We start from the raw sequence: 24,844 nt of genomic DNA on the forward strand, positions 1-24,844 counted from the left end.
ATAATTAGATCTATACCACCCCGCAAGTAGCTTGTTGTACTTAAGAAGGTTCCAGAAAGATCATATATAGAGCTTTTCTCACTACTCAAAGCGATCAGCAATTCCAGGTTAAGGACCTCGCTCAAGGGCCCAACAGAATAGAGTCCCTATTGGCATTTACGGGATTCGAACCGGCAACCCTCCGATTGCCAGTGCAGATCCTTAACATTTATGTATTTCGATCCATCCAACAGGTTCGCTCCCTTCTTCAACAGTCGGCACCCTGTCTCAGACCCTGGCTCATAATCCTCTTTTTTAAAATGCCGGCTACAAACTCAGGTACGGGGACTAAACATAAAGCTCTCTCTCTGGATAGTGATAATCCATTTAGTTCGATTTCCATATCGAAGGAAAATGTATGATAACTATAGGGTGGTCAGGATCTAATTATGCAATTTTCATTAAGTTTATTAAATAGAGAATTGACAAAAAATTCTTTTTGTTGCCGATAGATGGCAGCACTTGCCCTGCATTCCAAAATGGCGGGGAGATGGTTGTGAGTCGAACAGAGGGTGCGATGTGTTCGCCTTTTCTCGATAACAGGAAATGTTTCCGAGGTGCATTGCATTAAAAGTTGCATAATTAGATCTATACCACCCCGCAAGTAGCTTGTTGTACTTACTGGAAGTGCGACCTAAAGGTACACCTCAATGTCCAGCTGTAGAGCTATCTGTACGCTGAAACTTAAATTTCTTTTTTTCGGACATCCTCGCCACTTAACAAAAATCACAACTGCAGTATGGACAACGGAAATGACTGAGCGGGCTGAGATTTCACCGGAAGTACGTCAGCACTACCCTGTGCATATTCACCATTGTTATGCTAGAAAAGTAGCAAGAAGAATTTCGACAAGAAACCTGGGAGTCAAGGCAACGTCATTCAGAAAAAATTTGGACGTGAGAGTCAGTAGGCTTTGCACCCTGGGAACCAAGTTGCCCGAACAATTCTCTAACATTTCAGTAATTATTGACCGCTCTGGTGCTGATCTTTCTGATCATTACGATAGCAATGAATGAGAAGAATTCCTAATTGATTGCAGAATTACGGTATTTTAAGGTTCCCCTAGAGGGCCTCTTTCGCTCGCACGGATTGGCTCAAAAATTAATCAGCTCATAACAGGCTTCAGTTTCGAGTTTGGTATTTTTATGTCCACACATTTTGGCTCTTGACCGTTCTCAAGAAATTGTGACCCACAGACACAACACCCATCATCGAGATATTATTGTTTTCAGTACCCTAAAACGTCGAGATCTGTTGAAAACTGGAGTTCGAAATTTTTGACAAATCTAAAGCTTTTGCTCCTCCCCCATAGACGACAGGCTTCAAAGCGATTCTAAGGAGTAATAACAGAGGAGGACCATTTTTTGGTTCCCAAAACAACTATCCATAAGAAGGTTCCAGAAAGATCATTTATAATTCTTTGCATTTATATAGCGCTTTTCTAACTACTCAAAGCGATCAGCAATTCCAGGTTAAGGACCTCGCTCAAGGGCCCAACAGAGCAGAGTCCCTATTGGCATTTACGGGATTCGAACAGGCAACCCTCCGATTGCCAGTGCAGATCCTTAACATTTATGTATTTCGATCCATCCAACAGGTTCCATAAATAGCCATGAACAGATGATAACAAGTGTGTTTCTGTTTTTACTCTTGCTGCATACAATAATGCGGGCAATGTTCAGGTTTTCTTGACCTGCCCATCTCCTAATTGGGTACATTAAAGATTTTTGTTTTGTCCACATATTAGGAAACATTTCAAAACCCCAAAAAACAATTTTACTAGTAAAGCACCCTTCCCGGAATTAAATGTTTTCTTTGTCAAGCAATGGGGTCAATGGGGAACCACACAGCCCAGTAAAGTGCCATTAAGGACCCGTTATATTTAAGAGTGTTCAAAAACACAAAAGTCTCAAAAATGTCTTTAAATGTCCACTAGGTGGCGGTGTAAATGAAAGAGACTATAAATTATAAATACTGTAGTTATGGCACCTGGATGTACTCCATACAATCATATAAACATAAAGAATCTTGGGTACGTCTACTCAGATGTTGGTCAGAATGTTGACTGAAATCATCATGGTGGTGGAGCTGGTTTTCTTATGGACACAGCAGAAGAAGCAATTTCAGAAAGCCGGAAGAAGAAGGTGACGTAACAGACGTGCAAAAGTTCGCTGACGACTCTGCTATCGTGGGTTGCATCAGGAGTGGGCAGGAGGAGGAGTATAGGAACCCAATCAAGGACTTTGTTAAATGGTGCGACTCAAACCACCTACACCTGAACATCAGCAAAACCAAGGAGCTGGTGGTGGATTTTAGGAGGACCAGACCCCTCATGGACCCCATGTTCATTAGAGGTGACTGTGCAGAGGGTACAGACCTGTAAATACCTGGGAGTGCAACTGGATGATAAACTGGACTGGACTGCCAATACTGATGCTCTGCGTAAGAGAGGACAGAGTAGACTAGACTTCCTTAGAAGGCTGGTGTCCTTCAACATCTGCAAAAAGATGCTGCAGATGTTCTATCAGATGGTTGTGGCGAGCGCCCTCTTCTATGCGGTGGTGTGCTGGGGAGGCAGAATAAAGAAGAGGGACGCCTCACGCCTGGACAAACTGGTGAGGAAGGCAGGTTCTATTGTAGGCACGGAGCGGGACAGTTTGACATCCATGGCAGAGCGACGGGCGCTGAGCAGACTCCTGTCAGTCATGGAGACTCCACTGCATGTGCTGAACAGGATCATCTCCAGACAGAGGAGCAGCTTCAGCGACAGACTGCTGTCACCATCCTGCTCCACTGACACACTGAGGAGAGCCCACACTATGCGACGCTTCAATTCCACCCCTTTAAACGTTAACATTATACAAGATGTATACACACATTGTTACGCCTGCCTCACATTCTCCGCCTTGCATTTTTTAACTTGCACTACATTTTTTTATTGCTCTTTAATTAATATTGTTTTTATCAGTATGCTGCTGCTGGAGTATGTGAATTTCCCCTTGTGGATTATTAAAGTATCTATCTATCTATCTATCTATATATCTATCTATCTATCTAAATTTCCTTCCTGTAGAGGGAGAAAGTGAAAACGCATTAAATGACAGCGCCACCCCCTGGCTTGGAGTTCAATTACAAATAGATGAGCTGTGAGGTTATCTCCCATACACACATATGTGACAGGGGAAACCATCAAACCCCAGCTAGTTACAAAATGTAAATGCAAGATTTTTACCAATGAAAGATGTATTTCACTAAAAGCTCTTCTTAATAAAAAGCTCCATGGAGCAAAAAAGGTATAGCAGGAGTTGTCTGAAAAAGGCAATCGTAAAAGAAGCAGAACCAAAACCACAAATCCAAAGAGAATGGTCAAGGATTTAAAATCCAGTTAAATGCATAAAAGCACAATAAATCACTTTAACTCACCAAAACGTCTAATCAGATTTCAATGAACCGCAAGGGACTGCTTCTTTGCTCAGCCTTTATAGGAGTGGACAGAGGTCACCCCTTGACTGTGATGGGCAAGTAGCCCCGCCTCTTGGGGAACCACCCACAAGACACACAGAACAAGCATAGACTTTTAATCCATCCATCCATTATCCTACCCGCTTTATCCTAACTACAAAGTCACAGGGGTCTGCTGGAGCCAATCCCAGCCAACACAGGGTGCAAAGCAGGAAGCAAACCCCGGGCAGGGCGCCAGCACATCGCAGTAGACTTTTAATAATATACAAAATTAATATAAACCAATAATGCCAATAATTTACACAAGTAACACTAATAATGAATGTAGTAGGGATACAATTTAAACACAAGCTGGGAGAGTATTCTGGCTTAAACATAAAGCCACCCGCTCTAAATGCTGAAACGCAAGACAAAAATTTGGGTTGCCATGTCAGGCTCATGTCAAAAAAAAACAGAAAGGTTTACAAAAAGACATTCATAATAAGTTATGAATCTGCCATATTGATTGGGGAAGTGATCAATAGGACAGTGTTTCAAAACCAACTAAACAGCTTTAAACAATTCATTGTAATGTATTAAATAAAAAATTCCAAATCCAGAATTCAAAGGAATCAATAACAACAAATGAATGAATGCAACAGAACTACAAAAAGAAAGACAGTCAGTCATTTTGTAACCCGTTTTGTCTTGAACAGGGTCATGGGGGTCTGCTGGGGCCTATCCTAGCTAGTACAGGGCATATGGCAGGAACAAACCCCGGGCAGGATGCCAGTCCATCGCAGGGCACATTCACACACACTTAATCACATTTAGGATCGGCAATTCACTTAACCTGCAGGTCTTTGGACTGTGGGAGGAAATATATAAACTCCACGCAGGAAGGGCCTGGGACGCGAACACTGGTCTCCTTAATGCGAGGCAGCAGCGCCACCGTGCTGCCCCACAAAAAGAAAGTTCCTTATCCAAATTCAAAATCTTAAAAAAATACAAAGAAAAACCCAAAAAGCGAAAATAAAACTCAAACAATTAATGAGGCGGATCATCCATTTAAAACGTCAATCCTATGCGATTTGCGTTTCCATAACTACAACCGTCGATGCTGTTGCCAGAATATGGCGATGTCCACAAGAAAAACAAAATGGTGTGGCGGCATATTGGTACAAACACGTAACGTTTTCAAGAAGACATGTACTTTAGAGTAAATGTCAAAAAAGAATTCCTTGGGTATTAAACACCTCATTAAATGATGACCCAAACATCTCAAGGAGATGCTAGAATGCTTAAATAAAGCAGCCAATCACAGCACATGGACTGACGACAGACGACCCTAAGAGTAGTCGGCAAGATCTGAGATCACGATGGAATCTTCCCAAAGGGGAAAAAAAACGTTCATTTTACTATTATTAAAGTTTCAAGAAATAAATTGTCAAAAAGCAAACATAAAGAAGTCTTAGTATCGGTAATCATTTAGAATGTTGACTCTGACTATGCAGGAAAGCCACGACCATCTGGGACAATTCTTTATCTTGCGTGTACAGATTACTTCATGGTGTTTTATATTCTTATGTCAGCACTCTACACAATTTAAAACATTAAAAAAAATGTAAAGTTACCTTCCTCACTCAATTCTGACCAAAAGAAGCTGAGATGGGTCTAACTACAGCCAGCAATGGGTATGACGGAGATCAAGAAACACCCACATCGTTATGGAACTCCACCAACATCAGTCATGAAAACCAATGCCCTCTGAACCTGGTACCCCTCACACAACCCTAACCTTTACCCGATGGGCATTTTGTAAATGGCTTTTAGGGCTTTATGTCATGCTGGGATGTTACGTGATGGGCCTCACAGGTATTATGGGCCTCAATACAAACTGAACACAGTAAATATAAAATAGAGATTACTCCTGTAGGATCATCATATTCCATTTTGTGTTGCTGCTCATTGAATTTCAGCATTTTAATTTTAGGAAAACATTGACTTCTTCCTTTGCCTAAAAAAAGACTTTTTACACTTATTTCTGCAAATGACAACTCCTCCATTTTCTTGGAGAGTGCTGAGCAATTTATAACATTTTTTTTTGTTCCTTGTCATTCAATTTTTCACACATCGAGAAAGCCCTGGTAGTTCTAAAATGAGGACATCGTGGGCAGACAGACTTGACTGAAGGAGCTCTGTGTTTCTCGTGCTGCGAGTTACGCGACGTGATTACAGCTGCAATGGAAAATTGACGCCAATAAAGGCCTTCACTTAGTTCTCATAATGGTGCAGAAAGAAGTAAATTGTGATTCCAAAGTCACAAATCCTACCACATAATCTCTTGGTGCTTTTGGTGTTCTATTTGCCTTGTTGACCGTAATAAAATAGCCACACAATAAATAAATACATAAATAAAAATTGTGAAAAATCTATAGGCCTTGAAAGTAGCAGTTATCTGATCTGCAAAACTGACAACAGGGCTCACCCGAAGCAGCTTGACCCCAAACTCAGAAAGCAAGGTTCAGCCCACACAGGCCCAAAATGGAGCAAGTTAAGCCTCCAAAAATGAAAATATTTACAAAAATGCCCTTTTGAGGAGAGGATGACTGTAAATCCCTGTTTTTCAAGACAAAAAAAATACAAACATGAATTTAAAGGAATTAACCTCCTTGTAGTTTACCCCGGGCATTTCTCTCAGGATTGGAATTCTATGTAATTACAGTTAAGCCAGAGAGACCTCTTAGGACTGGAATTCTGTATAATTACGGTTAAGCCCAAATATCTCTCTGAACTGGAATTCTATGTAATTATGGTTGAACCCGAATGTCTCTCGGGACTGAAATTCTTTGTGATTATGGTTAAGTCTGAGTGTCTCTCGGGACTAAAATTCTTTGTAATTACGGTTAAGCCAAATTGTGTCTTGGGAATGGAAGTCTATGTGATTATGGTTAAGTCTGAGTGTCTCTCGAGACTGAAATTTTTTGTAATTATGGTTAAGCCCAAATATCTCTCTGAACTGGAATTCTATGTAATTATGGTTAAGCCCGAGCGTCTCTCAGGACTGGAATTCTATGTAATTGCGGTTAAGCCCAAGCGTGTCTTGGGAATGGAATTGTATCTCAGTGTGTCTCAGGTATCGCCTAAAGTGTTTGCATGTGCAGCATTAGGCCAGAACAGCACTCTGTATTCTTGTATCATCTAGTGGATGAAATAAAATCACACTGCCCAACAATTAGGAATATTTTTGTACATTTTGTGTCTCTCTGGTAACCTCATTAAAATTGATGAGTCGGGTGGAGACTTCCAGCAAAACACTCAAAGGCATGTAAACGAAAACATGTAAAGCCAGTTTTAGAACAAACTGAAACCAAGCCACCAGTTGAATCAAGCGATAGTGATGACAATGTGAATTGGTCACCGCTTTGCATACACATTCACATCTACGGACTGTAAAGGGGACCATATGCACCTGACGAAAAGAAATATATGAATGAATGATGTGAAGAAATGAAAATTGTAAAAATCAAACAGCGATAATAGATTAGATTAGATCAATTTCATTAATCCCATGGGGACATTCAAAATACAGGAGGAGTCAAAATGATGTTAACACTAATGGATTATTTTTATCTCAACCACACCTTTCCAGGTTAATGGATAGGTCATGGTGGACCATTGTCATGGCCTCCACACTCCCCTTATTTGACACCCTATGATTTCTGGTTACGGGTTATGGTGAAGGAGCACATGGATAGCAGGAAAGTTTGTGATATGAATGACCTGAAGGACAGAATACGGACTGCGGTATCATCTATTCCCCGCAAAATGTGTGTCTGGGCTTTCAATGGTACTGTTGCACGTTGGTTTTTGTGTATTGAACATGATGGTGAAAAGTTCGAGGCATTCCTGTAAATCATCTTGCATGTATGAAGTATGTTTGGTGAATAAATTGTTTCCGCCATTCAAATGTTAACATCATTTTGACTCACCCTGTAATAATAACAATGATAGCTCAAATTTCCAAGCGCTTGATTATTCACTGACGCATTTGCTGGTCAGTTAGTGAGCCTCAACCTATCCTTGCTCTTGAAGGACTTACAGATAGAGTCATGCTGTTTTTTGGAGGTGCCCATATATTAGAACGCGAGTCCCTCTCCTGTTTCATATCGTTTGGGTATTTCAACTTGTCACTTGTCCCTAAACTCTCCTTGTCCTGACTTCTTTTGGAACGTGTTGCAGGCATCAATGTCCGAATAAGCACATGCAGTATCTTCCAAGAGCAATGAAGCTGATAACATAAAACATGAATTTCCCCTTGGGATTAATAAATTATCTATCTATCTATCTATCTATCTATCTATCTATCTATCTATCTATCTATCTATGATGGGCTCCGTCTTTGTACTGTTTGTGTGTGAATACAGAGTCAATTCACAAATGTCTTCTTTAAGGTTTTGATCACCATTTCCCATACTGTCCCATCTTCATTGGAATTGGGGTTGTTACGTATGTTGGTGCACTAACTTTATAACGAAGAAGAAGGACTGTGGTGTCTTAGCTCCCTTTGGGGTGGCTCCTGTGATATAGCGGGTCCACGGCTCCGAACGAATGGCCAGTTTTTAATGTATTAGTGGGCACGCGGGGAGTTGTAAAGGTAATTGGGCGAGACACACCTGCAGGTGAAGGTGCGATCGTTCTCAATTGCTTCATCGGCGTGATTTAGACACTGCACCCACAGAGCCGTACAAGTACGGGCCAGCAAAGGAAAAAAGAGAAAAGGAAGAAGGAGGCAAGAGGAGTGAGTGAGCGAGTGAAAGGGAGCAGGCTTGTGAGAGTGAAGGTAGGCAGGTGGGAGGAGACCCCCTGGAAAGAGTGTATGGCCGACACTCGGGGGGCAGTCGCAAGCGGTCACTCCTGTTGAGCAATCCTAAGGAGCAGGAGCAACCAGGAAGGTGTACGGCTCATCGCGTAAGGCCGGGAAGGCAGTGGGGGGTCGAGTAGGCTTGGGGGGAGAGTCTCGGGTTCGTAGCTCAAAGGATGGAAGGCAACCGGACCTTTGGAAGGTCAGCTGCTCCTGCTGAAAGGGTGACTCCTCTGCTGCAAGACCTGTCCGTGGATAAGCAGGGCGAGCCACCAGCTAAGATAAAGGGAAAGGCAGCGGGCTTTTCAAAAGGACCGTTCCTGCTGGTTTTCTAACCTCGTTTTTAATAGATTTGTTTTTTGAATTTTTAACCTCCGCCAATTCACCTGTTTTTATGGATAATTTCATTTATGAACTACAATATTTATTTGAACACTTTGGATTCTGTTTTTTTTTTTTTAACACTTGCACACCATTCCCTTGCCCCAAGTGTGATTTGTCCTCATCTGCCAGCTCATCTGGTTACATTATTAACTGTGTCGGGTTCGAGAGATCCCAGACAGGAAGAGGGAGCATTGCAGCAGCTCCTTGACTCATCAGGCTGTGTTCCTCATCACTCCATTATAGCTCTGGACTCCTCAACCCCAGGTTGAATATTTAATTCTTCACGGACCCCACCAGCAAGGGGCAAAAAACTACTTAAGACAACTATCATGAAAAGAAAAGATCATTGCGCGATTTCAACAGCTGCACCTAAGTAACGCAGGTCATTTTTCGTGGAAAACAAATCAATGTGAGAAGCACGGTGGTGCAGTGGTACAGGACTGCTGCCTTGCAGTAAGGGGGCCGGGGTAACACGTCCTGGACTTTGGCTATGTGGAGTTTGCAAGTCTTCCCTGTGTCTGCTTGGGGTGCACCGGTTTTCTCCGACAGTCCAAAGACATGCAGTTTAGGTGGGTTGGCGGTTCTAAATTAGTGCGTGTGTTTGCCCCTTGGCCCCCTTTCCAAGGTTTGTTCCTGCCTTGTGCCCTATGCTGGCCGGGGTGGGCTCCAACACTACCGTGACTCTGGTGATGACAAAGCGGATTAGACAATGACAGACTGACACATCAATATCACAGCTCTCTCCTTCTCACCGGGTTACATAATCCGCGGAGTCCGCGTCTAAAGTTACTTGCAGAAGATGATGTGACGAATTCTTTAAAAACTGCTAACCCGCTGAGTTTTCTCGTCTTTGGCGGTTTACAGTTTCCATGATTTTCCTCTCCTCTAATGACCCCCATTGCTTCTTTGTGCTCTGAGATGTGCGACCGTCCGCACTCGATCGCGACTCTCAGTTTCGTGTTGTCAGTCAGGTTACCAAGCTCCCATTTATTCTGCTAACGGTGCCGAGTTGAGCTTCTCAGGAGGTGTACTCAGACAAACACTGTTTCACGGGTTCCCGCATTGGCGGTGGCGTCGCAGTAAGGTCACAGTCACACTCATCTTTGCTGGTCGCCGTCTCGTAGGCATCACAGGCACACAGTCTGACTTTTATTTTATGAGTCCCGTTGCTGCCCTCACCGTGTGCTCAATCAGCCTCAAAGATCATCTGTGCTCGGGACATTCATTTTATTACAGAATAATCGGCACTTTTCAATTCCTATCGCTCTCCTTACCATTCCCACCAGGCGACAGGGGGTGCCATTCCACTTTGAAATATTTATAGCACAGAAAAGGAAAATTGCATTTTAAAAATTGGAGGTGGCACGGTGGTCAGCCTCACAGACCCAATGATGGGTCATCATCTGGGGTTTACGTGTAGGGGGGGAACTTCCTCTCACTTCTCAAAGATGCGTGTGCTGGTTTAACTGGTGCTGTGTAGATGAGTGGACCCTGAGCAGGAGCCGCCTTTCTTCTAATACTGCTGGGGTGAGATCTGGCAACCCCACCACTCAAGACCCTGAATTGTATTAATCACTACAAAGCAGTTCTCAAACCTTCTTGTACACTTCATGGATGTCTGGCTAAATAATCATCATCATCATCTTCATCATCATAGCATCTTCTAGGATTGTAGTTCTCAAACCGAGGACCACTTTGTCGAAGTCAAAGTTATGGAAGACCACCTGTGCCTTTTGCAGTGTGCTGTCCACTGGGGATGATCCCATGCTGATCTGGTCTAACTACGTATTTACAGTAAGAAGACAAACTTTCGGGTTTAGCACCATTGCGGTGTGCCCCCCGAGCTGTGCCCCCGCAGCAGACTGAGACTACAGTCAAGTCCAAAATTTTTTGGACGTTGATCCAGTTTTTGCAATATAATAATGATAATAATAATCATCATCATCATCACCATAGCATCTTCTAGGATTGTGGTTCTCAAGGACCATTTTGTCAGTCAGAATTTTGGAGGACCACCTAGGTCTTTTTCAGCTTTGCTGTCCACTGGGGATGATCCCGTGCTGTTCTGGTCTAACTATGTATTTACAGTAAGAAGACAAACTTTTAACTGGATATTCCGTGACTTACAGGTGTTCTTGTTTCCACCAAGCCACCAGTTAGTGAGCCTCAACCCATCCTTGCTGTTGAAGGACTTACAGATAGGGTCATGCTGTTTTTTTGGAGGCGCCCATATATTAGAACACGAGTCCCTCTCCTGTTTCATATCGTTTGGGTATTTCAACTTGTCACTAAACACTCCTTGTCCTGACTTCTTTTGGAACGTGTTGCAGGCATCAATATCCGAATAAGCACATGCAGTATCTTCCAAGAGCAATGAAGCTGATAACATAAAACATGAATTTCCCCTTGGGATTAATAAATTATCTATCTATCTATCTATCTATCTATCTATCTATCTATCTATCTATCTATCTATCTATCTATCTATCTATCTATCTATCTAATCCTGCCTACTATACTATAAATGAATATCTATCTATCTATCTATCTATCTATCTATCTATCTATCTATCTATCTATCTATCTATCTATCTAATCCTGCCAACTACACTATCTATCTATCTATCTATCTATCTATCTATCTATCTATCTATCTATCTATCTATCTATCTATCTATCTATCTATCTATCTATCTATCTATCTAATCCTGCCAACTACACTATCTATCTATCTATCTATCTATCTATCTATCTATCTATCTATCTATCTATCTAATCCTGCCAACTACACTATCTATCTATGATGGGCTCCGTCTTTGTACTGTTTGTGTGTGAATACAGAGTCAATTCACAAATGTCTTCTTTAAGGTTTTGATCACCATTTCCCATACTGTCCCATCTTCATTGGAATTGGGGTTGTTACGTATGTTGGTGCACTAACTTTATAACGAAGAAGAAGGACTGTGGTGTCTTGGCTCCCTTTGGGGTGGCTCCTGTGATATAGCGGGTCCACGGCTCCGAACGAATGGCCAGTTTTTAATGTATTGGTGGGCACGCGGGAAGTTGAAGAGGTAATTGGGCGAGACACACCTGAAATGAAAACCTGCAGCCACTGCGGCCCTCCAGGCCTGGAGTTTGACACCTGTGGTCTACCACACTACTTGGTCGCTTATTCCAAGTGTCTATCGTTCTTTGTGTAAAGAAAAACTTCCTAATATTTGTGCAAATTTTCCCCTTCACAAGTTTCCAACTGTGTCCGTGTGTTCTTGATGAACTCATTTTAAAGTCACCATCTCGATCCACTGCACTAATTTCCTTCATCATTTTAAACACTTCAGTCAGGTCTCCTCTTCATCTTCTTCTCCTTAAACTGTGAAGGCTCAGCTCTTTTAATCTTTCCTCAAAACTCAACCCCTGTAGCCCTGAATCAGCCTCGTTGCTCTTCTCTGAACCTTCTCCAGTGCTGTTATGTCCTTTTTGGAGACCAAAACTGCACCCAGAACTCCAGACGAGGCCTCACCAGTGTGTTATAAAGCCTGAGCAGAACCTCCTGTGACTTGTACTCACCACACATCAAGGCGCTATATAACCTGACATTCTGTTAGCCTTCTTAATGGCTTCTCAACACTGTCTGGCAGTCGATAACTTCCAGAGTCCACTACGACTCCTAAATCCTTCTCATAAGGTGCATTCTTAATTTTCCGACCGCCCATTGTGTATTCAAGCTTAACATTTTAACTTCCTATGTGTAATTCTTTACATTTCCTGATGAAGAACCCAAATGCAACCCACTGCGAAGACCTCCGAGGGGATGAATAGTTTTTTAGGGGCTGTGCACAACAGCTACATCAATTACCGGTTCTTGCCATCTGCCATATTATTGAAAAACCAGCGCAAAGCTTTCAGTAAATCCAAGGAGCAGGATCTGCTCCTGCTGGTTAATAGCATCGCCTTACATACATACGTCTGGAAATAAATAAATAGATAAGTTCATAATTTGTTCAATCAGAGTTAGTACTGTGCTGCGGCCCACACAATTCAGCAAAGTTTAAATTGTGGTGTCACGACTAGTGCCTTTGCCCTGCTTTCTCCTATCAGCTTTCAATACGAGTGGGTGGACAAGCCCACCAGCCCCCCTATATGAACTCCACAGATCAATAGAGTTCTTCACATCACACCAGCCCATCGTCTTCCGCCTTGAGGTAAAACCCACCCAAACTCTTGTGAGTAGGCCTCTTCAGAAGATGCGGCAGCCTGCGTGCCGTTATTGATTTTTCTAAAGTGCTGGCCATGTCCTGCGTCAGGTCAGGTCTTCCCAGAAGGCTCAATGGCTCAGAGTCAAGGTAAGCATCACGTGACAAATATGTTTTGGTAATTTTATCTGGTTCTGCTCCGAACGAAATGATGAATTTCCCTAGTGTGGAATAAGTGAGCCTCCAAGGCCATCCATTATCAAATTGTTCAGTACGGGACCCAAACCCTGTATTGTTGTACAGTTAAGACGTTTCCTCAAAATGTTTCTGTGCTTTATTTTTTTATATTAGAGACATTTCAAGTGTCTTCGTTCTGTGTGTCGTCACCCTACGTCTGGGTCTGCCTGCTGTGCCTTCACATCGTCTTCAGTCCCCCTTCACCTTTTATTCTCATTCTCGTTTCCTGCGGCCTTGAGCTAAAATCGTTTGAATTCATTCTTTCTTTTTCTTGAGCGACACTCAATAATAAACCAGAATGACAAAGCCAACACAGGATTTTAGAATTTTATTTTATTTTATTTTTTTGCAAATGTTTGTAAAAAAATCAACACTAGAAGTGTCTCACTGACAGAAATATTCAAACGTTCTTCTTTAGTTTAGTTGAAGCAACTTTGGGAGCAATTCCCAGCATGGAGTCCTCTTGGGTTTGACATTACAAGCTTGTCACACACCTGCACTTGACGATTCTCTGCCGTTCTTTGCTATCCTGCTTTGTTAGGCTGGATGGAAACCATCAGCGGACATCAAGTTACAGGTCTCTCCAGCTGGAAGTCTAGTCTCTGGCTAGGCTGCTCAAGAACGTCTCCAAAGTTGACCCTAAGCCTACTCCTGTGCTGCCATTATTTTAACGTGACTTTCTCATAGATTCATTTTAGTCTTCTTCTTTCGGCTGCTCCCATTAGCTGACCCTCTAATGTCCTCATTTCTAATCCTGTCCCAAGAAACATCTTCTTCTTTCGGCTGCTCCCATTAGAGGTTGCCACAGCAGATCATCTTATTCCATAACTTCCTGTCCTCGTCACCTTGCTCTGTCACACCCATCACCAGCATGTCCTCGCTCACCACTTCCATAAACATTCTCTTAGGCCTTTCTCTTTTCCTCTTCCCTGGCAGCTCTATCCTTAGCATAATTCTTCCAATATACCCAGCATATCTCCTCTGCACATGTCCAAACCAACGCAATCTCACCTCTATGACTTTGTCTCCAAACCGTCCAGCTTGAGCTGACCCTCTAATGTCCTCATTTCTAATCCTGCCCCAAGAAACTTCTTCTTCTTTAGGCTGCTCCCATTAGAGGTTGCCACAGCAGATCATCTTATTCCATATCTTCCTGTCCTCGTCACCTTGCTCTGTCACACCCATCACCAGCATGTCCTCGCTCACCACTTCTATAAACCTTCTCTTAGGCCTTCCTCTTTTCCTCTTCCCTGGCACCTCTATCCTTAGCACCCTTATCTCATTATACCCCTTATCCCTCCTCTGCACATGTCCAAACCAACGCCATCTCGCCTCTCTGACTTTGTCTCCAAACCGTCCAACTTGAGCTGACCCTCTAATGTCCTCATTTCTAATCCTGTCCAAAGAAACATCTTCTTCTATTGGCTGCTCCCATTAGGGGTTGCCACAGCGGATCATCTTCTTCCATATCTTCCTGTCCTCGTCATCTTGCTCTGTCACACCCAATACCTGCATGTCCTTTCTCACCACTTCCATAAACCTTCTCTTAGGCCTTCCTCTTGTCCTCTTACCTGGCAGCTCTATCCTTAGCACCCTTCTCCCAATATACCCAGCAAGTCTTCTGTAAATGTAAATATAAGTACACGATGATTAAACTGATTTAGTGACGCAAATCTGATTTCTCCTAACAGATCCCACAGATCAGCTACGCTTCGACGGCTCCAGAGCTGAGTGACGACCGTCGATACGATTTCTTCTCTCGAGTTGTTCCCCCGGATTCCTTCCAAGCCCAAGCTATGGTGGACATTGTGAAACGCATGGGGTGGAATTACGTCTCGACTATCGCCTCGGAAGGAAGCTACGGGGAGAAGGGAGTCGAAGCCTTCATGCAGATTTCACGAGAAGCAGGTATGTTAGCCGAAATTCCGTTGAACTAAGTTGACACGTGACCGCTGCATTTATACACTGCAAGAACTTTCCAGAAAATGTGTCTCCTTTTCTAAACTGATGGCTTCATCCTCCTTTTTTGAAGAGATTATCGGTAGTTTCCTTACATTTAGTTGATTGTATGGTAAATATCATAAGGTTACGGGCTGTCATAACATTGAACATTATTTTTAAAGTAGCTGTGCTACCTGTGGAAATCTGTGTTAGCTTTATGCTTGATGTGACGGGACCCATGTCTTCCAGAAGGTTCCACAATTGATCCATCAGTCCACAGAACGTTATCCCTGAAGTTTTGGGGGTAATCAAGATTGTTAGATGAGCCTTTGTGCTCCTCTTGTTTAGCGGTGATTTTTGCCTTGAAGTTCTCCCATGAATACCATTTCTGCCCAGCGTCTTTCTAATGGTGGAACTATGAACGTTAACATTAACTGAGGCGAGAGAGTTCCTTAGATGTTCATCTGGGTTCTTCTATAACTTCCCACATGAGTTTTCTATGCGCTCTTGGAGTCATTTTGCAAGGCCGGCCATTCCTGGTCAGATTTACGGCTCTCCTGAGTTTTCTCCATTGTGAGATGTTTTTGGAGATTAGTCTATAGCCCATTCACAGCTGATATATCTCAGTAACTTTCTTTCTGGGGTTTCTACAGTAGATTCTCTGTTGATTGAGTTGTGGTATGCAATTTGTACGAGACCTTTTAGTCTCTGTTGAAGTGATGTTTAGATTTGGTAAAGCCGGACGCCATCAAGATTGGGTGCATCTAGTCTGATTTAGCCCATTATAATTTTAAGTTGGTTCAATAGTTGATTGAGTCACTAAGGGGGCAATTGCTTTTTCACATGGGCGATTTAGATGCTGGTGAACTTATTTTTCTCTTCATCTGAAAACTGTGTATTGTGTGTGCTCGGGTTGTCTTTTGTATTAAAATGCATTTGTTTGGAGATCGGAAACAGTCAAGTGTCATGAATGAATAAAAATCAAGGAGGGGGCAAATACTTTTGGAGGAGACTGCCTGTCAGGACTGTATGAAATTTGCTAGGTCCCTTTACTGGATCGCTTATGTGCACAAACCTGCAGGGCATTTTGGGAATTGTAGTCCTGCTGCTCGGTACCATGGGGGTGCCACCAGAGGGAGCTGTCCAGAATCCTTGTTGCTATCATGAGGGGCATGACCTGGAAGTGCAGTGTCATGGCACCTGTGTGGGAAGAAAGTAGCCGTGTCACTTTGCTCATGGAGTCGGAGGTGGGAGAAGAGGAGGACAAGGCTCACCTGAGTGGTGCGGACATGAAAGGAAGGAATTGTGATGGTGCTAATTTAAATTTAATTTGGTGTAAAACTAAGTCTTTTGAACCTGGAGCTGTTGTTCGTGCAGTTGTGTCTGAGGTTGGGGGAATCTGTTACGCCCCCTACAGGCCACAAGCAGTAAGGCATGGTTGACAGCAAGCTATTCAATATTGTTTGCATTATTTATTTATTGTTTTCATTTTTTCTTTTGATTAAACTTAAAAAGACTTTTTTGCCACCCTCTCTATGAAAACAAAAATTACCGTGCAGGACGGCCCCAAATTAGAGCGAATTACCAAGACACTCATGGGCGCTGAAGGGCAGAACAAGCTGCATAATTGGAGATGCTAATTGGATTATTTTCTGCTTTTGACTTTGATGTGGCAAAGCACCAAATCTCAATCACAGGCCACTAATCTCCTTTGAATATGGATGTGAGGAGCTGCTGGGCGAAGGGGGCCGGACAGGGGCCGAGGGTCACAAATCCGCAGACGAGCGCGATCTCATCGAGCATACCGAGAAAACACGGAGAGCGGCAACATTTTATTGGAGCGTCCATTACATCATTGTCATCAAAACCGTAAAACCGTAATTAGACAGGCTTAAGTAAAATGCAAAATCAAAGACCCCCATTTAAACAAGTTAACTCTACAGAAGTAATAAACCATAAACTTAAAAAAAAAAACAAATTAACAGTGTCTGATGCTTCCCTGGACATTTATGTCTGTGATTGTCCTTGGGAAGATTCAAGGTAAAAGAGAAAGTGATGAACAAACAGTTCCGGCCCTGGGGCCTCATTTATAAAACTTTGCGTGGATTTAAGCGTGAAAATATGGGCACGTCACAAAAAAAAAACCAAACGAAACAGTAAAAATGCATAACGGCAAAAAAAAAAATCGGATCTATAAAACCTTCCATATGCACGTTTTTGTGCACTGTACCCTTTCACAGTCACCTGGTAAATGTGCATTCGTGAACGTGCCTCGATGCTAATCAACCTGGCTCGTATTTAGTCACCAGGCTGCAGCTGTTCATTGGCTGGTAGACCCCGGTACCTGCGTTCAAGAGCAACGGAGTCTGCAAGATTATGTGCGGCTCAAGATCATGTGTGCCATTATAGCGCCTCTCCTTTGTCTTCTGGATGGTCTGGAAAATGCGTAAGATGCCAGCGTCTGAGCGGGTATCCACTCTTACCTGGCACATATAATGACACAACTGCTCATACAACGATTAGGGGCTGTTAAAGCTAGTTGGCCTTCAAAATGAATGAATCACAGGTTGACCCAGGCCATGAAGATGTGACGTATGTCAGCTTCATCTTGGCATCACAACTGGAATGTCACTGCTCACGGTTAGCAAAAGCAGCCTCATTCTCCTTCAATGGCCTTAGTGCAATACGAGTGCAGGCAATTGCTCTGATTATGTTAGGAGAAGCGGACATCAAAGCAAATTGTCTTTTTTATGTTGGCAAAAATAAGTTCTGTTAAATGTTAGTGAACCCGCACCATAAAAAAATGTGCCCAGCTGGACGGTTAATGGCTTCCAGCACAGTGGGCACGATGGAGTGAAGCTTGATTGAGATAATCCTGTCCTGTCAGCCACTTCACTGGAGAAGATATAAACTGATGAACAAGTGAAAAAACATCCTCCAGTGCAAATACACGGCATTGGCCCTCACTAAAGGGAACTAAAATACAGTCTGCAGATCGTATTCATGAGGAATGTCTAAACTCTTTGAAATGACTTTGTAACCTTTCCCAACTTTATGCAAATCAATAATTGTTCAACGCACATCTTCCAAGTTTTCTTTCCTTTGAGGCAACTCAAAATGTTGTTACTGGTCAAAGTATCTGTAAGCCACACCTCCAATCTCGTTTCATTGGTTGGACTTCAGGTCTGCTGACTCCTGACTCCAGGTAGCTTTTGATAAAGTCGTCGGCTGAAGACTGCACAGACTTTTTCCATCCCACACGGTGAAATTTTTGAACGATGTCTTCAAGATGTACAAGAACAATACAACAGAAGTTGTGTGCTATTAGTTAAAAAAAAGTAGATAGATGTGAAAGGTAATATATAAAATAGATACATACAAATGATAGATAAATAGATAGAAAGTCACTATATAATAGATAGATAGATATTTAATAAACTATATTGGATAGATTAAAAAAAAGATGGATAGACATACAGAAATATAAGGAACTATATAATAGATAGAAAGAAGGGAAGAAGAAGATAGATGAACAGATAGTTTCTTACAATGTCTATCAATCTGTGATAGATCCTTACATGTGTGTCCAGCAAACTTCTACTTCATCCATCTTCATCTGAATTCTGTACATGTTTCTGTATGTCTATTTAATAGTTTCTTACATGTCTCTCTATCTGTCCATCTATTTTCTTCTTCTTCTTAATCTATTATACAATGTTTTACACATCACTGTGCATCTGTCTTCTTCATCATCATCATCATCATCATCATCATCTATTGATAATACACAATAGTTCTGTACATGGATCTACACCTGTCTATCTATCTATGTTAATAGGCAGACAGATAGAGAGGCCTGTAAGGAACTATATAAGAAATGGACAGAGAGAGATATAAGGAAAAATTAGATAGATAGATAGATAGATAGATAGATAGATAGATAGATAGATAGATAGATAGATAGATAGATAGATTGGAGGACCAACTGGGCTTTTTCTTTTCTTTTTCTGCTGGGTCCATTGCAGATGACACAAGCATTTCCTAATTTTACACTTTTAATCCCTAAATATAATAATGAATTCAGCAAACAGCTGCAGCAGATGGAATGGTGGGGCCGGAGGAGGAGTGGGTGTCGCCATGTCTCTGTAGTCCGGCATAACAAACTACTGCAAAGAATAGAAAAAGACAGAAACTAGCTTGTGTGAAGAAATGGTGGAAAGTTAGATGTCTTGTTTAAATATGTAATTAAGATGATAACAGCCATTTCATTGAATTAATTCTGGCATTAGACAATCTGCTGTGGCTCCTCTCTGAGGTCAAAATTCTTTGCAGTTTTCTCCACAAGAAACATTTTTCCACTCTGCTTTTATTCCCCTTGTTGTCGTAAGCGTGCAAAACTGTGACGTATGTGTCTCTTGTTAATCTGGTCATTAACAAGCAAAGGTGTGTATTTGAAGTAATTTTAAAATGAAATAACAATGGCCTGGAAGTGGAATGTTCATGGAAATTTTGAGCCTTTTAATACATCGGCATAGCCTGTGGTGGATTCTGGCTTTCACCCTGCATAAAGAGATTTTTAAACAATTCTATCTATCTATCTATCTATCTATCTATCTATCTATCTATCTATCTATCTATTATTATATAGTCCCTTTCCTATCTATCTATTATTATTATATAGTCATCTATCTATCTATCTATCTATCTATCTATCTATCTATCTATCTATCTATCTTTCTTTCTGTCTGTCTAGCTAGCTGTCTGTCTGTCTATCTGTCTGTCTGTCCCCATCCTTCTGATGAGTGTACCATGACTGATATTAAAAAGCATCACACACTGGTAGGAGGGGCCAGACGCAACCTGCAAACCAAAGGAGTGGTTGAGAGTCAAGGGGTGGAGCTTCAGGCCAATTCTGATGGTCGGGTGGGGACTGAACCGACACTCAGTGAGCGCTGGGCTTAAAGATGGAAGGTCAGCCCATTACAGGGCAGAGTCTTCTAGTCTTTCTTAGAAAAAAGGCGAGTGGATGGCAGCCCGAGTTTCACTTGATTTGTGATCATGCCATCCTCTTGATTTATCAGCTTTTCCTCAATAGACACAGACAGAGGTTTTCTATTACCTGACCTATTATTCAGCAAGAGAAGACAGTTAAAGTCAAATATCTTATAGTGAGATCAATGATGGCTGGTTCTGTAATAGCTGACGCCATCTCTTTATCATGCTATGTCAGTTTTCTACATGACAGCCATACCTACTGATATTAATCCATTCTTTACCTAAACAAGTCAGAAGGCAATGCTTCTGCGCCAACTGTGTGCCTGCATGACGTATGCTGTAGCCTCACACTACCCTGATTATCCAACTGGGTACTGCTTGGCTGACCTATGACACAAGCCTCAGCCAAAATCAAAGTTACGTTTTCTCTAGTGTCATGGATGGAGTGGCGCCCTGTCTGGGACTGCAGATCCCCCCCTAACATGGTCAGAAGGAGGAAATGAGGAAGGATGGATATAAGGGAGGGAAGTACAAACCAAGAGAGAGGTTTGACAATTCCTCACAGCCATAAGGCTCCTATAGAAGGACAAAATAATAGCAGAGTGGCCATATTGGAGGAGGTTCAACACCAGGGACAGAGGAAATGATATCATAAGTCTCTAGCTGGATCAGTCCTGTCCTGGTAGTAAAAGAGTAGAAGTAGTTACTGACAGACACCTCTCTCTCTCTCTCACACACACACACACACACATACTGCATATATATATATATATATATATATATATATATATATATATATATATATATATAGTGGAACCTCGGTTCACATACAAATACGACCAAAAAGTTCGGCAAACTTTTGCATCTGTTCACGACCACACACTCGGTATACGAACAAGCCAGTTTCCCTTTTGGTTTGCACGTGTTCAGTCTTTCCCTGTGCAGCGAGAGAGAGCGTGACACACACATACAGGCGTGCGAGAGAGATACACACACACACACACACCCATATACGAGAGAGAGAGCTGGACGCATAAGGTAGGAAGGCAGTTAAAGAATGCACTGGGCTTGTTTGTGTTTTCATTTCTGTTTCTTGCGATCGGTTCGTAGCGTGCATTGTTGCAATGTTACTTTTCTTGGTGGTTTATTAAATTATGGATTTTTCAAATGTTCAATTTTTCCTTGTGCTTAAAACTCGTTAAAAAAAAGTGTTTTTAGCGAGCAGTTCTTATCGCTATAGCGTGAACTCTTGCAGTGTTAGTTTTCTCTGTTATTCAATGTTTTTACATATTAGTTTACTATTACGCTGTGCATCCTATGGTATAATTAACTATATTTGTTAACTAAAAAAAAATATATATTTACATACAGTTCGTACGGTCTGGAACGGATTCATTCTATTTACATACAATCCTATGGGGGAAATTGCTTCGGGTCACGACCTAATCTGTTTACGACCAGAGTTTTGGAACGAATTATGGTCGTGAATCGAGGTTCAACTGTATATATATATATATATATATATATATATATATATATATATATACATATATATATAGTCACACATGTGCGATTAGGAGGCATTCAAAGAGCCTAAAGGTGAGTAAAACATTGCGAGATAAAGGGCTGTCACGTGGTGCTTACCTGAACTCTCTTTCATCAACAGAAAACAAGAAGAAAAATAATCCCGCAACCTCCGGGTTCCAAAATGGCCGCATTGATGTCACTTCCAGCCAACCTTGATGACATCACTTCCGGCACCCACAAACCACCTCACTCATTAGAATGACGTTGTTTCTGGTTCCTGCTGTAACGTCACCCTATGCCAACCATTTCCTGTCACACCAGGAAGTGCTGGGGGGAAGAATTAGAAGGACACCCGGAGAGCTGCCGGGAGAACAGCCGGCACTTCCGCCATGCTGGGGCGTGGCCAACGGGGGAGTGTCGGAAACACCTGGAGCTCATCCGGGGCTGTTATAAAAGGGGCCGTCACCCTAGCTAGCTGTCTGTTTGTCTGTCTGTCTGTCTGTCCCCCATCCTTCTGATGAGTGTACCATGACTGATATTAAAAAGCATCACACACTGGTAGGAGGAGCCAAACGCAACCTGCAAACCAAAGGAGAGGTTGAGAATCAAGGGGTGGAGCTTCAGGCCATTTCTGATGGTCGGGTGGGGACTGAACCGACACTCAGTGAGCGCTGGGCTTAAACATGTCTTGTTCTACTATATAACTGCCATTTTGTATCAGTAAAATCGTTCATTGTACTTTCAAGACTTTGAATCACTTCATTTTTCTCTTATTGTCTGGACGACAATATATGGGGACGGTCCCCAAAACTTTATTTTTGTATTTGTGACGATTTATTCTACCACAATATATATATATATATACACATATATATGTATATGTGTATGTATGTATAAGGAATGCTATGCAGACAAGATATTACACTTCTCCAGCAACCACCCACTACCTCATAAACGGATCTGTGTTAAAACTCTATTCAGAAGAGTCCACGCCCATTGTAATACGAAGGAGACAAAAAGTAATGAAAGACGCAATCTCTTCCGTCTTTTCATTTCAAACGGATACCCTAAAACATTCATTAATCTAAGCTTACACAGAAGACGCCAAAAAACTCAGCAAATAATTGACATGAATCAGAACCCCGACCCCACTTGGCACTCACTCCCTTATCACCTCAAGGTGTCAGAAGGTGCAGCACGCATCCTGGCCTAGTCAAGCATCAGAATAGCACACAATCCCTCGAACAATCTGCGCACGGTCCTCTTTAACGCTAAAAACAAGAGATCGACAGCAGAAACACGAAAAGCAGTTTATAGCATTCCATGCAGTTCATGCCCAGCGGTATACAGAGGACAAAGATCAAAAAGAATCGCAACACGTATATATGAACATCACAACGTCATCAGAAGAAAAGACTCACGATCACTGATCTATACGCATACTAAATCAACAGGACATACATTTAACTGGGACAACGTACAAGTAAGATTAAAGGCCAGCACTAAAAGTGCCAGAGAGCTGGCTGAATCTTGACTATCAAATGAGAACGCCATCAACAGACACTTGGACATAAACCCAGCAATTGGAAACTTAAGAAGAACATGTTCATAATAAATAAAACTTTACAAGCAATACCCACCCTCCTGAACACACTGACTTAGCCCCCCCTTACATGTAATTGTTGCTATATATTGCCTTTGATTCTTGTAAGCCTAAGCGTTATCCTCTGATGAAGACCCCTGGTAGGGGCTGAAAGCTCAGGAATAAAAACTACTTTATGATACCTGATTCATTTTCTCCTTTGTGGATCTCCAGCTGCAAATATGCAAACCGTATCACAGACCTTCTCTTCCACTATATATATATATATATATATATATATATATATGTCAGAGATGCCGTGAGCGACCGGATGTGGGTCTACTCCCACCCTGGATCACGTGGGGGCTGCCATCCTGGTTGCTTTGGGGGCCACGGGTTGAGGCATGAAAGCCCCACCCTGTAGGGGCCCGTGGTCACCGCCAGGAGGCACCCCAATGCCTTGGGGACCTGTTACCTCTGCACTTCCGCCACACCAGGAAGTGCTGGGGGGAAGAATTAAAAGGACACACGGAAGAGCTGCCGGGAGAACAGCCGGCACTTCCGCCATGCTGGGGCGTGGCCAACGGGGGAGTGTCGGAAACACCTGGAGCTCATCCGGGGCTGTTATAAAAGGGGCCGTCACCCTAGCTAGCTGTCTGTTTGTCTGTCTGTCTGTCTGTCCCCCATCCTTCTGATGAGTGTACCATGACTGATATTAAAAAGCATCACACACTGGTAGGAGGAGCCAAACGCAACCTGCAAACCAAAGGAGAGGTTGAGAATCAAGGGGTGGAGCTTCAGGCCATTTCTGATGGTCGGGTGGGGACTGAACCGACACTCAGTGAGCGCTGGGCTTAAACATGTCTTGTTCTACTATATAACTGCCATTTTGTATCAGTAAAATCGTTCATTGTACTTTCAAGACTTTGAATCACTTCATTTTTCTCTTATTGTCTGGACGACAATATATGGGGACGGTCCCCAAAACTTTATTTTTGTATTTGTGACGATTTATTCTACCACAATATATATATATATATATACACATATATATGTATATGTGTATGTATGTATAAGGAATGCTATGCAGACAAGATATTACACTTCTCCAGCAACCACCCACTACCTCATAAACGGATCTGTGTTAAAACTCTATTCAGAAGAGTCCACGCCCATTGTAATACGAAGGAGACAAAAAGTAATGAAAGACGCAATCTCTTCCGTCTTTTCATTTCAAACGGATACCCTAAAACATTCATTAATCTAAGCTTACACAGAAGACGCCAAAAAACTCAGCAAATAATTGACATGAATCAGAACCCCGACCCCACTTGGCACTCACTCCCTTATCACCTCAAGGTGTCAGAAGGTGCAGCACGCATCCTGGCCTAGTCAAGCATCAGAATAGCACACAATCCCTCGAACAATCTGCGCACAGTCCTCTTTAACGCTAAAAACAAGAGATCGACAGCAGAAACACGAAAAGCAGTTTATAGCATTCCATGCAGTTCATGCCCAGCGGTATACAGAGGACAAAGATCAAAAAGAATCGCAACACGTATATATGAACATCACAACGTCATCAGAAGAAAAGACTCACGATCACTGATCTATACGCATACTAAATCAACAGGACATACA

At 42.3% G+C, this 24,844-nt stretch overlaps 1 protein-coding gene across 1 annotated transcript in view; it reads left to right on the plus strand.

Annotated features, from left to right (window-relative positions):
- The window catches only part of LOC120540243 (metabotropic glutamate receptor 7), a 477,153-nt gene that overhangs the window by 171,636 nt on the left and 280,673 nt on the right, over nt 1–24,844 (plus strand). Inside the window, exon 2 of the mRNA XM_039770817.1 lies at nt 14,850–15,066. Within this exon, the coding sequence (XP_039626751.1) occupies nt 14,850–15,066 (217 nt within the window). The remainder of the gene's footprint in view (nt 1–14,849; nt 15,067–24,844) is intronic.

This window comes from Polypterus senegalus, chromosome 12 (genome assembly GCF_016835505.1).
Source record: "Polypterus senegalus isolate Bchr_013 chromosome 12, ASM1683550v1, whole genome shotgun sequence".
Classification (NCBI taxonomy): Eukaryota; Metazoa; Chordata; class Cladistia; order Polypteriformes; family Polypteridae; genus Polypterus; species Polypterus senegalus.